At 41.1% G+C, this 15937-nt stretch overlaps 2 protein-coding genes across 3 annotated transcripts in view; one reads left to right on the top strand and one right to left on the bottom strand.

The window, feature by feature from the left end:
• Positions 1–370: 370 nt before the first annotated feature.
• LOC128694306 (heat shock cognate 71 kDa protein-like) lies at positions 371–10596 on the bottom strand. Of its 2 annotated transcripts, none has more exons than XM_070093675.1 (2): positions 10571–10596; positions 371–2771 (listed from the first exon to the last, which is right to left on the bottom strand). In XM_070093675.1, exon 2 carries the CDS (start codon positions 2759–2761, stop codon positions 482–484), a length of 2280 nt encoding a protein of 759 aa, XP_069949776.1. In that variant the 5' UTR covers positions 2762–2771; positions 10571–10596; the 3' UTR covers positions 371–481. The 2 variants fall into 2 exon arrangements, with proteins under 2 accessions (XP_069949776.1, XP_069949775.1); XM_070093674.1 differs by having other exon boundaries at positions 10463–10592.
• LOC128694307 (isovaleryl-CoA dehydrogenase, mitochondrial) overlaps positions 5866–15937 on the top strand; it is a 30933-nt gene continuing 20861 nt past the window's right edge. Inside the window, exon 1 of the mRNA XM_070093676.1 lies at positions 5866–6097. Coding sequence (XP_069949777.1) covers positions 5948–6097 — 150 coding nt within the window. The 5' untranslated portion in view covers positions 5866–5947. The remainder of the gene's footprint in view (positions 6098–15937) is intronic.

Below are 15937 nucleotides of genomic sequence, written 5' to 3'. Positions count from 1 at the left end.
ACGGTGCTGTGGCTGACATCCTTGTCTATGTTAGATATGAGGATGAGGAACAAGATGGGAGCGAGTACTGTGCCTTGTGGAACAGAGCTTTTCACCGTAGCTGCCTCGGACTTTACTCTGTTGACTATTACTCTTTGTTCTTTTTGTGAGGAAATTATGGATCCATCAACCAACTTTTCTTGTTATTCCTTTAGCACGCATTTTGTGCGCTATTACGCCATGGTCACACTTGTCGAAGGCTTTTGCAAAGAGTGTATATATTACATCTGCATTCGTTTTGTCTTCTAGTGCATATAGGACCTTGTCGTAGTGATCCAATAGTTGAGACAGACAGGAGCGACCTGTTCTAAACCCATGTTGCCCTGGGTTGTGTAATTGATGGGTTTCTAGATGGGTGGCGATCTTGCTTCTTAGGACCCTTTCAAAGATTTTTATGATACGGGATGTTAGTGCTATCGGTCTGTAGTTCTTTGCTGTTGCTTTACTGCCCCCTTTGTGGAGTGGGGCTATATCTGTTGTTTTTAGTAACTGTGGGACGACCCCCGTGTCCATCACCATCATTAGCAGCTCTTTTGATCTTCCTCAGGGCAGCGTTGACGACCCTCTCAGTTTGTGCCCTTCTGTGGTCGTAATCCTCCTTGGTAGCCAGCTGGTTGTCGTTCACCCACTGGATGGCCCTATTGCACTCCTCCACCACCTTCACGTACTGGTCCTCCATGACCCATTTCACGTAACATGATTGAGATTGTACCAAGTTCCTTGCTGTGATACGTTTTTTCTCATCATTGTCAGCATTTTTATTTTCAGCATCCTTGTATGCATCCTGATGAACGCATACACGAGTACCACCTCGAATGCCATTACCTGCTTGATACATCTTTGTGATAATTTGATTGTAAATCTGCTCTATTTCTTTCTGCTTGTGCTCATACTCTTCCTTCTCACCAAGCTGATTTGAATCTAGCCACTTTATTGCATCATTGCAAGCTTCCAGAATCTTGTTACGGTCCTCTTCAGAAACCTTATCCTTGAATTTTTCTTCTTTCACAGCAGACTTCATGTAAAAACAGTAAGATTCCAGCGAGTTCTCGGCAGAAATACGATCCCTCTGTTTCTCATCTTCAGCTTTATACTTTTCAGCATCTTGCACCATGCGTTTAATTTCTTCTTTGCTAAGACGGCCCTTGTCGTTGGTAATAGTTATCTTGTTTTCCTTGCCAGTGCTCTTGTCTACAGCAGATACATTCAAAATACCATTAGCATCAATATCAAAAGTAACTTCAATCTGAGGTACACCTCGAGGTGCTGGAGGTATGCCAGTCAGTTCAAATTTCCCAAGAAGGTTGTTATCCTTGGTCATTGCACGTTCTCCTTCGTATACCTGAATGAGCACACCTGGTTGGTTGTCTGAGTAAGTGGTGAAAGTCTGAGTCTGCTTGGTTGGAATGGTTGTGTTACGCTTTACTAGAGCAGTCATTACTCCTGAATGAATGGATGGAGTCTCCTTCATTGACATGAAATTTAGAGCAACCATCACTCCTTCGGCTGTCTCGATACCCAAAGAAAGTGGAGTTACATCAAGTAGAAGCAAGTCCTGCACAGCTTCAGATTTGTCACCACACAAAATAGCAGCTAGAACAGCTGCGCCGTATGCCACCGCTTCATCAGGATTAATAGATTTGTTCAGTTCCTTTCCATTGAAGAAGTCCTGCAAGAGCTTCTGAATTTTGGGAATACGAGTAGATCCTCCCACAAGAACAATGTCTTGAATCTGAGATTTGTCCATCTTTGCATCACGAAGAGCTTTTTCAACGGGCTCCAGAGTTCCTCGGAACAAGTCTGCACACAGCTCTTCAAAACGAGTACGTGTAATCGAAGTGTAAAAGTCTATATCCTCAAACAAGTTGTCTATTTTTATACTGGCCTGAGTTGAAGAGGACAGAGTGCGTTTCGCACATTCACAAGCAGTATGAAGTCTATAAACGGCACGCTTGTTTTTTGATGGGTCCTTCTTGTACTTTCTCTTAAACTCTTGAATGAAGTGAGTCACCATACGATTGTCGAAGTCTTCACCACCCAAATGAGTGTCACCTGCAGTAGACTTTACTTCAAAAATACCATCCTCGATTGTAACAATGGACACATCAAAATTACCACCACCAAGATCGAAAATCAGTACATTTCTCTCACCACTTACTTTCTTGTCAAGCCCATAAGCAATGGCAGCAGCAGTGGGTTCATTAATGATACGCAGTACATTTAGACCAGATATTGTGCCAGCATCTTTGGTAGCCTGACGTTGAGAATCATTAAAATATGTTGGGACTGTAATTACCGCATCTTTCACTGTAGCTCCTAGGTATACTTCTGCAGTTTCCTTCATTTTTATTAGCACCATCGAGGAAATTTCTTCAGGATAAAATGTTTTCTTATCACCTTTGTACTCTACCTGAATCTTTGGCTTAGTGTTCTCATTTATGACAGTGAAAGGCCAGTGTTTCATATCAGCCTGGACATTGTGATCATCAAACTTTCTGCCAATCAGCCTCTTTGCATCAAAAACAGTGTTGTTGGGGTTCATAGCCACCTGGTTCTTTGCAGCATCCCCAATAAGGCGTTCAGTATCTGTGAAGGCCACGTACGAAGGTGTCGTCCTGTTGCCCTGGTCGTTTGCGATGATTTCAACCTTTCCATCTTGGATTACACCTACGCAGGAATAGGTAGTTCCCAAATCAATACCCACTGATCTTGCCTTAGCCATTGTTTTGGTTCTGAAAAAAATACGTAAATTATACTTATTTTACATTTAATTTCTTTGATCACGATTATTTGGTGTTCAGCCTTTGATATCTAATATTATTTTAGATTTTTTATTTACACATGGGCCGTTTCCCACCAAGGCAGGGTGGCCCGAAAAAAAAACTTCCTTCATTCGCTTGATCACTGTCTCTATTAAGCTACAGTTGCAAAACTACAACATTAACACCATCTTTCAGAGTGTACTCACTACGAAAGCAAAAGACTTGGCAGACGATGCACCATCCCCCCAATGAAAAGCAGGGGTGTCACTAGCACGTTAAGAGACCATACAATAAGTGTCAGGGGCCCGAGACTGTTCAACTGCCTCCCAGCATACATAAGGGGGATTACCAACAGACCCCTGGCAGTCTTCAAGCTGGCACTGGACAAGCACCTAAAGTCAGTTCCTGATCAGCCGGGCTGTGGCTCGTACGTTGGTTTGCGTGCAGCCAGCAGCAACAGCCTGGTTGATCAGGCTCTGATCCACCAGGAGGCCTGGTCACAGACCGGGCCGCGGGGGCGTTGACCCCCGGAACTCTCTCCAGGTAAACTCCAGGTAGGTACAGTACTTCCCACCTCCAGAGTTCGGCTAGCCGGTTTCCCTGAATCCCTTCATAAATGGTCCCCTCAAGGAAGGTTCCTTGATGTTGGTGAGGGGCTCTTGATTTAGGGAATTGGATCTGTGCTCCAGTTCCTCGAATTAAGACTGAATGCCTTCCACATCCTCCCCACAGGTGCTGTATCATCCTATAGGTTTAGTGCTCCTCCCTTGATTATAATAATAATAATAATTCATAAATGGTATCTTGCTAACACTCCAAAAGCATGTCAAATCATAAAAACCATTTGCTTCCGCTCTCCACTCCACTCAGGAGTGGAATGTGCATACTTATAGAAATTGCTAGTGTAACTCTAAGCATTATATAAGTTAGATATTTTTAGTTTTAAACAAAAGTCCTTTAAGCATTATTTATTTCCTCCTCGTATCTAACATAGAGATGTGAGCCACAGCACCGTGTCCTCCTTTGCTGACGATACCAGAATTTGCATGATAGTGTCATCCACTGAGAATACTGCAAATCTCCAAGCGGACATTAACCAAGTCTTTAAATGGGCCTACCTGGAGTTTACCTGGAAGGTATTCCGGGGATCAGCGCCCCCGCCTGCCAAGTCTTTTACTTCCGTAGGGAGTGATTTCTGTATCCAGATTCGGGACCATCCCTTCTAGGATTTTCCAAGTGTAGATTATGATATATCTGTCTCGTCTGCGTTGCAGTGTGTACAAGTCAAGTGCTTCCAAGCGTTCCCAGTAGTTGAGGTGTGTGATGGAACTTATATGTGCAGTAAAGGTTCTCTGTACACTCTCTAGATCTGCAATTTCACCTGCTTTGAACGGAGATGTTATTGTACAAGTGATTTGAAATGGATCATTGGCTTCGCTTCTCTTATTTTGAACGTTCTCATCATTCATCCTATAATTTTCTTTGCAGTTGTGATCGTGGCAGTGTTGTGATCCTTGAAAGTGAGATCCTCAGACATTACCACTCCCAGGTCCCTCACATTATTTTTCTGCTCTATTGTATGATCAGAGTTTGTATTATATGAAGTTCAGTGACGACAAATTTCAATTACTCCGCTATGGAAAACTTGCGGAAATAAAAACTGGATCGGAGAATAAAACAAATTCCAACCACACAATAGAGTGAAAAACAAATGTAAAGGACCTGGGAGTGATAATGTAAGAGAATCTCACTTTCAAAGATCACAACAATGTACCACATCTGCTAGGAAAATAACAGGATGCATAATGAGAACCTTCAAATCTAGAGATGCCAAGCCAATGATAATTCTCTTTAAATCACTTGTTCTCTCTAGGCTGGAGTATTGCTGTACACTAACGGCCCTTTTCAAGGCAGGCGAAACTGCAGACCTGGAGAATATACAGAGAACTTTCACTGCACGTATAAGTACAATAAAGCACCTCAGTTACTGGGAACAGTTAAAGCCCCTTCACCTGTACTCCCTGGAACACAGGCGAGAAAGATACATGATAATATACACTTGGAAAATCCTAAAGGGACTCATCCTAAATCTGCTCACGGAAATCACATTCCCCTCAAGGAAGGTTCCTTGATGTTGGTGAGGGGCTCTTGATTTAGGGAAGTGGATCTGTGCTCCAGTTCCCCGAATTAAGCCTGAATGCCTTCCACATCCCCCCCCAGGCGCTGTATAATCCTCCGGGTTTAGCGCTTCCCCCTTGATTATAATAATAATAATAATAATAATAATCACGGAAATCACTATACGAAAGCAAAAGACGGCAGGCGGTACAACATTCCCCAATGACAAGCAGGGACGCCATGAGTACACTGAGATACACTCCAATAAGTGTCAGGGACCCAAGATTGTTCAACTGTCTCCCAGCACACATAAGGGGGATTACCAATAGACTTCTGATCGTCTTCAAGAAAACGTTGGATAGGCACCTAAAGTCAGTACCTGATCAGCCAGGCTGTGGTTTGTACGTCGGTTTACGTGCGCCCAGTAGTAACAACCTCGTTGATCAGGCCATGATCCACCACAAAGCCTAGTCACAGACCGGTCCTTGTTATCTCAAGATAACAAGGACCCTAATGGAAATAAGTCACATTAGGTTAGGTAAGGGTCTTAGACGATGACCCGCCGTTGGAGCTTTTGGTCATCTGACCGAGGCCTTCCGCTGGCTTACCGATCCACCCCTTTAAAAATTATGGTCAATTATAACCATTTAGATAAATTTTTATGTCACATTGTCTGACGTTCTTTAGTTATCCTAGGCAATCTACACATATGCTGCTATATATGACAATTTATGTAACTCTATTTATGTGTACCTGTACCTGAATAATCTTACTTAAAATAATAATAATAATAATAATAATAATAATAATAATAATAATAATAATAATAATAATAATAATAATAATAATAATAATAATAATAATAATAATAATAATAATAATAATAATAATAATAATAATAATCCTGCTGACGCCAAGGAAATCCCCGCCTCATCCTCTGTGACGTCACTCAGTTATCTCCCGCTGATGCTGAGTAAGAAGTGTCGACTAACTTGGTGAAGTCGGGACATTATTGGGAACTTCAAGTGATGACTTCAGTGATAACTTCAGGGTATTTGGGCAGGTTATCATGGTGCTGGCGTGGGTTGAGGAGTGTGAGGGCGCTGCAACACCGCCATCATGGCTCATACTACCCCATTGATGACGTAGTCTCCGGTCTCAACGACCAGCAGATACAGGTATACCACTAGGCAGGTATACCCCCGATCTAAGGCAGGTATACCCCCGACTTGAGGCAGGTATACCCCAATCTAAGGCAAGTATACCCCCAATCTAAGGCAGGTATACCCCCAATCTAAGGCAGGTATACCCCCAATCTAAGGCAGGTATACCCCCAATCTAAGGCAGGTATACCCCCAATCTAAGGCAGGTATACCCCGGACCTAAGGCAGGTATACCCCAACCTGAGGCAGGTATACCCCGACCTAAGGCAGGTATACCCCCGATCTAAGGGGGGTATGCCTCCGACCTAAGGCAGGTATACCCCTGATTTAAGGCGGGTATACCCTGGACCTAAGGCAGATATACCCCAGACCTAAGACAGGTATACCCCGGACCTAAGGCAGGTATACCCCAGAGACCTAAGGCAGGTATACCCCAGAGACCTAAGGCAGGTATACCCCAGAGACCTAAGGCAGGTATACCTCCGACCTAAGATAGGTATACCCCAGATCTGAGATAGGTATACCCTGATCTGAGACAGGTATTCCTCAGTGTGCCCTCAGTACCACTGAACAAATTTACACAATAAAATATTTTGCCATTATTTTCTGAATCAAGATAAAACCTTCCTAATGTTTCTACAACTTTGGTAATTATATACAATTTGGCTTTAGTTTTAAATTGGTATCCCCTCAAGGAAGGTTCCTTGATGTTGGTGAGGGGCTCTTGATTTAGGGAATTGGATCTGTGCTCCAGTTCCCCGAATTAAGCCTGAATGCCTTCCACATCCCCCCCCCCCAGGCGCTGTATAATCCTCCGGGTTTAGCGCTTCCCTCTTGATTATAATAATAATAATTTAAATTGGTATATATGTACTATGACTGAACTTGCTTTAAGTACCCTAGCTGTATAGCCCTTGTGGTTTAGCGCTTCTTTTTTATTATAATAATAATTTAGTACCCTGCAGTATTTAAATATTTTGTACAGTGCTATCTGTATAGAGGGTATTTTATGCCTATCTGTATGTAGTTACTACTAGACTATGATCTTCACTTCCCATTGTACAATACAGACTTTCAGAATTTGAGGTAAGATAGTTTTTAGAGTTTGAGGTAAGATAGTTTTTAGAATTTGAGGTAAGATAGTTTTTAGAATTTGAGGTAAGATATTTTTTAGAATTTGAGGTAAGATAGTTTTTAGAATTTGAGGTAAGATAGTTTTTAGAAATTGAGGTAAGATAGTTTTTAGAAATTGAGGTAAGATAGTTTTTAGAAATTGAGGTAAGATAGTTTTTAGAATTTGAGGTAAGATAGTTTTTAGAATTTGAGGTAAGATAGTTTTTAGAATTTGAGGTAAGATAGTTTTTAGAATTTGAGGTAAGATAGTTTTTAGAGTTTAAGGTAAGATAGTTTTTAGAGTTTAAGGTAAGATAGTTTTTAGAGTTTGAGGTAAGATAGTTTTCAGAATTTGAGGTAAGATAGTTTTCAGAATTTGAGGTAAGATAGTTTTCAGAATTTGAGGTAAGATAATTTTCAGAATTTGAGGTAAGATAGTTTTTAGAATTTGAGGTAAGATAGTTTTCAGAATTTGAGGTAAGATAGTTTTCAGAATTTGAGGTAAGATAGTTTTCAGAATTTGAGGTAAGATAGTTTTCAGAATTTGGTAGACATCAACTAATTCAAACCCCCTTTTTTTATGCATTTTATCCTGCCTATATTGGTGAGGGGCTCTTGATTTAGGGAATTGGATCTGTGCTCCAGTTCCCCGAATTAAGCCTGAATGCCTTCCACATCCCCCCCCCCAGGCACTGTATAATCCTCCGGGTTTAGTGCTTCCCCCCTTGATTATAATAATAATAATATCCTGCCTATATATTTACTTTTGCCCTTGTGCTAGCTAAGTTTATTATATTCCTGATAACATGCAGCTTTTTCAGTTTTATTAGAGCAGAATTCCATGATGAACGGCAGTATCTAGTCTATCAGTCATTAGTGAAAAAAAGGGCAGGCATAGGTTCTTATATGCCTTAGAAGATAAATGCTGTGCCTGTCTATAGAAAAACTTTATCCTGTCACTTCTGCACTGTATGATCCTTGTAGGTTTAGTGCTTCTTTTGAGTATAATAATAATATCCTGTCATTTGATTTTTAAACACATTCTCAGTCAGTTCACCTGATAGGCAGGACTCCAGGGATATTCCTAGATACATATTTCATTGATGTTACCATTGAGATAGGCTTCTCATAACAAATTACAGCTAAATGACTACTGTTTTTGTTGTCTGTCTGTATTATTTACAGAACACTAGGCTTACATGCATGCAGTAGAGTTTATAGACTAACATATTTTCATAACACAAGTCAAGCAAAAACTTTTCTCAGCAACACAAGGAATTTATCACTATTCAGCTAAGTAAGTAAGTTTATTCAGGTATACACAAATACAGTTACATTGATTATCATACATAGCAGCATATGTGTTAAGAACCTAGGATAACTCAAAAAAGTCAGACAGAGTGACTTATTTCCATCGGGGTCTTTGGGCTACATTTGATCCCTGAGTAAACACTGTGATGACCTCCTAGAATCTATAAATTCAAACGTCTCTCTCTTATTATACTTAATGAAACCTAACTTGAACATGACAACAGGCATCTTTACTTTACATGGGTACAGAGCCATTCACAACTGCTGACCTGATCATATGGGGGGAGGGATTGCCATCTGCTACTCTAGTGGACTAATATGCAGTAACTGCATGTATTAGTGATGAATATGGTGAATATATATTTGCTAACCATTCAACAGAAACCTAAAGTATCCCATTGCAGTTGAAGTAGTCTACAGGCTACCTCATAATATCCCAACCTTTAGTGAGAACCTAAAGAACCTTATAACTAACAAACAATTAAAAAAACATTACCTGATACTTGCTGGTGACTTCAACATTAACCTTGGCCATGCTGAGGACCTGCAAGCAACTGACTTCATTAACAGTATGAATTATTCTTTAATAATACCAGTTATAACTAAACCACCAAGAATAACCGAGATGAGTCGACCACAGTTGACCGTATCTGGACCAATGTATTAGCTCCTCTCAAAGCAGGGATAATCACAGACAGTACTTCTGATCAGTACCCCTGCCTTCTTTATAACTAGCATGTGTACACTATCACTCAAAATTAGTAGGATATAATTTTGTCTCCATGATAATACATCATTAAATAAATTCACTACAGTAGTAAGTTATATTGACTGGCACACAGTTTACTGACGACAGAGGCGATGACAAACAGGTCAAAAAAAATTTTGCAAAAATTAGTCTTTACAATAGATATTGTACTACTAAAACTAATATCACAGCAATGAGACTAGGTAACCCATGGCTAACAAATAGCATCCTTAGGACCATTAATAAGAAATATATTTATGAAAAACAATGTAGATTGGGCTTAATAACCAAAGAACAAACCAATAAACTAAACATCAACATACTTGCCAAACTAATAAGGAAGTCTGAACTGTATTATGCTAGCAGGTTCAGTGAAATAAGAAATGATATGAAAAACACCTGGAACTCATACTCAAAACCAGAGATAATGTTTTAACCAAACCCAATGAATAACATCTCCAGCCTGTAGAAACAGCCAATAAGTTAAATGATTTCTTCTCTACCATAGGATCAAGTCTAGCAAAATTTCAAGTAATAATACTGTAGTGAGTGACTATACTTTGTTCGAAGTATCCCAAGCTCCCTCCATCTGGCTCCAACTAATCCTACCGAGGTCACTTTGACAATAAACTCACACAAAAAAAGTCAGGAAACTTATGTTAAGTACCACCACTATTTTTCAAAATAGCAGTTCATGTGCATTCACCCACCATTACAGTACAGCCTCTCCTCACTTAACGATGGAGTTCCATTCCTAAGACTGTCGTTCAACAAATTTGTTGCTAAGTGAGGAGCATACTATAATAGTAGTGGGTTTGTGTCGGCCATCTTTGATATTGTTTTAATGTCACCTTTGCACCATTTATAACATTTCTGGTATATTTTTAAATGTTTATACGGTAGTGTACTGTATACATATTGTAATAAACAGAATAGAGGAAATCAGCTCTAATATACATTATTTAGGTATAAATACTGGTCAGAGAGCCCTTCATAAGTCCAAGGCTTACGTGAGGAGAGGCTGTATTGTTCAATAAATCATTAGAAACCAACACTTTCCCAACAGTATTTCAGATAGCAAGGGTTACCCCAAGGTGACTCGGTAGACAACGCTCTCGCCTCACACAGTGAGTATCCATAGCTCAATCCCCGGTATGGGTGGAAATGCTCAGCATGTTTCTTTACACCTGCTGTCCCTGTTCACCTACCAGTAATTAGGTATCTGGGTGTTAGTTGACTGGTGTGGGTTGAATCCTGGAAGACAAGACCACACTGGAAATAAGATAAATACAGTCCTTGATGATGCACTGACTTACTTGGGTTACCTTGGTTGCCTAAGCCTATCCGATGTTATCCTGACGCCAAATGACTTCGAACAGGCGATAAATGACATGCCCATGCACTCTGCCCCAGGGCCAGACTCATGGAACTCTGTGTTCATCAAGAACTGCAAGAAGCCCCTATCACGAGCCTTTTCCATCCTATGGAGAGGGAGCATGGACACGGGGGTCGTCCCTCAGTTACTAAAAACAACAGACATAGCCCCACTCCACAAAGGGGGCAGTAAAGCAACAGCAAAGAACTACAGACCAATAGCACTAACATCCCATATCATAAAAATCTTTGAAAGGGTCCTAAGAAGCAAGATCACCACCCATCTAGAAACCCATCAGTTACACAACCCAGGGCAACATGGGTTTAGAACAGGTCGCTCCTGTCTGTCTCAACTACTGGATCACTACGACAAGGTCCTAAATGCACTAGAAGACAAAAAGAATGCAGATGTAATATATACAGACTTTGCAAAAGCCTTCGACAAGTGTGACCATGGCGTAATAGCGCACAAAATGCGCGCTAAAGGAATAACAGGAAAAGTTGGTCGATGGATCTATAATTTCCTCACTAACAGAACACAGAGAGTAGTCGTCAACAGAGTAAAGTCCGAGGCAGCTACGGTGAAAAGCTCTGTTCCACAAGGCACAGTACTAGCTCCCATCTTGTTCCTCATCCTCATATCCGACATAGACAAGGATGTCAGCCACAGCACCGTGTCTTCCTTTGCAGATGACACCCGAATCTGCATGACAGTGTCTTCCATTGCAGACACTGCAAGGCTCCAGGCGGACATCAACCAAATCTTTCAGTGGGCTGCAGAAAACAATATGAAGTTCAACGATGAGAAATTTCAATTACTCAGATATGGTAAACATGAGGAAATTAAATCTTCATCAGAGTACAAAACAAATTCTGGCCACAAAATAGAGCGAAACACCAACGTCAAAGACCTGGGAGTGATTATGTCGGAGGATCTCACCTTCAAGGACCATAACATTGTATCAATCGCATCTGCTAGAAAAATGACAGGATGGATAATGAGAACCTTCAAAACTAGGGAGGCCAAGCCCATGATGACACTCTTCAGGTCACTTGTTCTATCTAGGCTGGAATATTGCTGAACTCTAACAGCACCTTTCAAGGCAGGTGAAATTGCTGACCTAGAAAATGTACAGAGAACTTTCACGGCGCGCATAACGGAGATAAAACACCTCAATTACTGGGAGCGCTTGAGGTTTCTAAACCTGTATTCCCTGGAACGCAGGAGGGAGAGATACATGATTATATACACCTGGAAAATCCTAGAGGGACTAGTACCGAACTTGCACACGAAAATCACTCACTACGAAAGCAAAAGACTTGGCAGACGATGCACCATCCCCCCAATGAAAAGCAGGGGTGTCACTAGCACGTTAAGAGACCATACAATAAGTGTCAGGGGCCCGAGACTGTTCAACTGCCTCCCAGCACACATAAGGGGGATTACCAACAGACCCCTGGCAGTCTTCAAGCTGGCACTGGACAAGCACCTAAAGTCAGTTCCTGATCAGCCGGGCTGTGGCTCGTACGTTGGTTTGCGTGCAGCCAGCAGCAACAGCCTGGTTGATCAGGCGCTGATCCACCAGGAGGCCTGGTCACAGACCGGGCCGCGGGGGCGTTGACCCCCGAAACTCTCTCCAGGTAAACTCCAGGTCCAGGTAACCCTCTGAGTTAAGAATCTGCACAAATCTTATCTTACCTAATCTACAGATATCAGTGTCTCTTATCAAGATTACAAGTTTTACAACCTGCTCAACATGATCTGTCTAATACATGTCCCACACACGGCAGTATCCTCGGCCCTCTGCTGTTTCCACGTGTGTGTGTGTGTAGGGGGGGGGAAATGAGTTTGAAAAATAGAATACTTTTCTTATAGACTGGAAGAGTTTATTTTTCTGAATTGAGCAAACCTAGAATGGAATGTGATAAAAACTTCCTATTTGATGGTGTGTTGAAGTTGCATAAAAAAAATTAGCACTTATTTGCAACACCCCTCAAGGGAAGTTCCTTGATGCTGGTGAGAGGCTCTTGATCTAGGGAATTGGATCTGTGTGCCAGTTCCCTGAATTGAGCCTGAATGCCTTTCACTCATTCCCCCCCCCCCCAGCTCTGTATAATCACTATGGGTCTAGTGTTCCCTCATGATGATAAATATCGGCAACAGCAGCGTAAAAGCACCTGTGATATTTCAGTTTTACAATTTATTAACTCCGAAATATGATTGTTTTTTGTTTATTTCATTGCTTTTAATGTTTAACACTGTGTACGCTTGTTTCTCATGATACTAGATGTGTTTAAAGGTGTTTTAGCACTTTAACCCTTTCAGGGTCCGTCCCGTAGATCTACGGCTTTACGTTCAGGGTCCAAACCGTAGATCTACGTCATGAGCTCAGCTCACTCTGATAAACTGTGAGTGGTACATTTGGACCTTGATATGAGAGAATACATCTATGTGGTATGTGTGCACCACATAAAACAAATCCTGCAGCACACTGTGTATAATGAGAGGAAAAAAACTGAGACCATTATTTTTCGATTAAAACAGCGACTTTGCAGTGTTTTTTCGTATGTTTTTATAGTTGTTGCAGAGATTGGTGGATGAATTTGGTAGGGTGTGCAAAAGAAGAAAATTAAAGGTGAATACAGGAAAGAGTAAGGTTATGAGGATAACAAAAAGATTAGGTGATGAAAGATTGAATATCAGATTGGAGGGAGAGAGTATGGAGGAGGTGAACGTATTCAGATATTTGGGAGTGGACGTGTCAGCGGATGGGTCTATGAAAGATGAGGTGAATCATAGAATTGATGAGGGAAAAAGAGTGAGTGGTGCACTTAGGAGTCTGTGGAGACAAAGAACTTTGTCCTTGGAGGCAAAGAGGGGAATGTATGAGAGTATAGTTTTACCAACGCTCTTATATGGGTGTGAAGCGTGGGTGATGAATGTTGCAGCGAGGAGAAGGCTGGAGGCAGTGGAGATGTCATGTCTGAGGGCAATGTGTGGTGTGAATATAATGCAGAGAATTCGTAGTTTGGAAGTTAGGAGGAGGTGCGGGATTACCAAAACTGTTGTCCAGAGGGCTGAGGAAGGGTTGTTGAGGTGGTTCGGACATGTAGAGAGAATGGAGCGAAACAGAATGACTTCAAGAGTGTATCAGTCTGTAGTGGAAGGAAGGCGGGGTAGGGGTCGGCCTAGGAAGGGTTGGAGGGAGGGGGTAAAGGAGGTTTTGTGTGCGAGGGGCTTGGACTTCCAGCAGGCATGCGTGAGCGTGTTTGATAGGAGTGAATGGAGACAAATGGTTTTTAATACTTGACGTGCTGTTGGAGTGTGAGCAAAGTAACATTTATGAAGGGATTCAGGGAAACCGGCAGGCCGGACTTGAGTCCTGGAGATGGGAAGTACAGTGCCTGCACTCTGAAGGAGGGGTGTTAATGTTGCAGTTTAAAAACTGTAGTGTAAAGCACCCTTCTGGCAAGACAGTGATGGAGTGAATGATGGTGAAAGTTTTTCTTTTTCGGGCCACCCTGCCTTGGTGGGAATCGGCCGGTGTGATAATAAAAAAAAAATAATAAAATTTGCGATTTCTTGGTCTCATTTGATAGAATGGAAGACATATTACAGAAATAGAGATGATTTTGATTGGTTTTAGCACTGGAAATGGCTTGAAACTGAGCTCAAGGTAGCGGAAATGTTAAATTTTTGCTGATGTTCAAGAGTAAACAAACGACCTCACACGTCTAATACACGCCAGCTGGTGGGTCTAATATACATTCACAAATGTGGTGATGATATTTATACAATTATTACAATATTGCATAACAGTAAATCTTCTATTTTTTGGTGTGAATAAAAATTCATTATGTGAATAAAAAATCAAAATGGAATATTTTTGTAAAGCCTCAAAATGTAACTAATGAACAGAGGAAATGTTAGTTTAGTGCCAGGAATACCTACATTGTTTATTCTGGACCCTATTTTGAAATTGGAATATTTTGAACTTTGTGTTAAATTGGCCAAATTACCAACTTCCGATCACTTTATTTTGTAGTTGAAACAGTTGACTTAGCGATTTCTTGTGCTCAATCGATAGAAGTAATACTAGTGAAATTGTTAAGAATTTGGTCAACTGGAATAATGTAATGGCCTAAAATGGGAGCCAAAGTCGGCAAAATCGCCGATTCGTAAATATCGCTGACACATCAAAATTCGCGAGAGCATAATTTCGTCAGTTTTCCATCAAATTTCGTACTTTTTGTTTTATTACCTTCACAAAAAGATTCTCAAGCATTTCATAAGAAAAAATAACTATTTTTTTTTTTTAAATTCTTGGACACTGGGGCACCACTTCAGATTTTGGCCTTGGACCCTGAAGGGGTTAAACACAGGAAAATGCTTAACCCAACATTGCTCCACTTAGAATACATGTACGTATATGGTATAATTTTTTTTATTGTTTTAAGGCTATGTACAAGGAATATGTACTTATATTACAATTGTTTCATCGTGTAATACTCCTCAAAACATGGAAATTATTCCCATTATTTGACTTTACTGGGTTATCATGGGTTAAATACTGTATACTTACATGTGCTTTGCGGCTGAATTCCACCTGGAGTGTGTTCCAGGTGTCAACGCCCCTGCAGCCCAGTCTATGACCAGGCCTCGTAGGTAATCAGGATCTGATCAACTAAGCTGTTACTGCTAGTTGTACACAATCCAACGTACAAACCACAGCCCGGCTGGTCTGGTACTGAATTTAGGTGCCTGTCCAGCTCCCTCTTGAAGACAGTTAGGTGTCTGTTGGTAATCCCTCTTAAGTATGATGGGAGGCAGCTGAACAGTCTTGGGCCTATGAAACTTATTGTGTAATCTCTTAGTGTACTCACAGCACCCCTGCTGTTCATTGGAGGATGTTTCACCACCTGTCAGTTTTTTGCTTTCTTTAGGAAGGGATTTCTGTGTGCAGATTTGGGACTAGTCCCTCTGGTATTTTTCTTACCTGCATTCTAAGGAGTATAGGTCAAGGGACTTCAAACAGTCCCAGTAATTGAGGTGCTTGGCTGTACTACATTTATCTCCAGATTTTGAAAGGGGCCGTAAGTGTACAGCAGTCCTTCAGCCTCGAGAGAACAAATGATTTAAAGATAACCATCATTGGCTTGTCAGACCTAAAATTAAAGGCTCATTATCCATTCTTATCATTTTGCTAGAAGATGCGGTAATAACATTGGTGTGATCTTTGAAAGTGATATCCTCTGACATTATCACTTCCAAGTCTTTCATATTAGTGTTCCGCTTTATTATGTGGTTA

Source organism: Cherax quadricarinatus, chromosome 43, assembly GCF_038502225.1.
Source record: "Cherax quadricarinatus isolate ZL_2023a chromosome 43, ASM3850222v1, whole genome shotgun sequence".
Lineage (NCBI taxonomy): Eukaryota > Metazoa > Arthropoda > Malacostraca > Decapoda > Parastacidae > Cherax > Cherax quadricarinatus.
The sequence above is the reverse complement of the archived record's forward strand: the minus strand, read 5'-3'. Positions and strand labels throughout refer to the sequence as shown.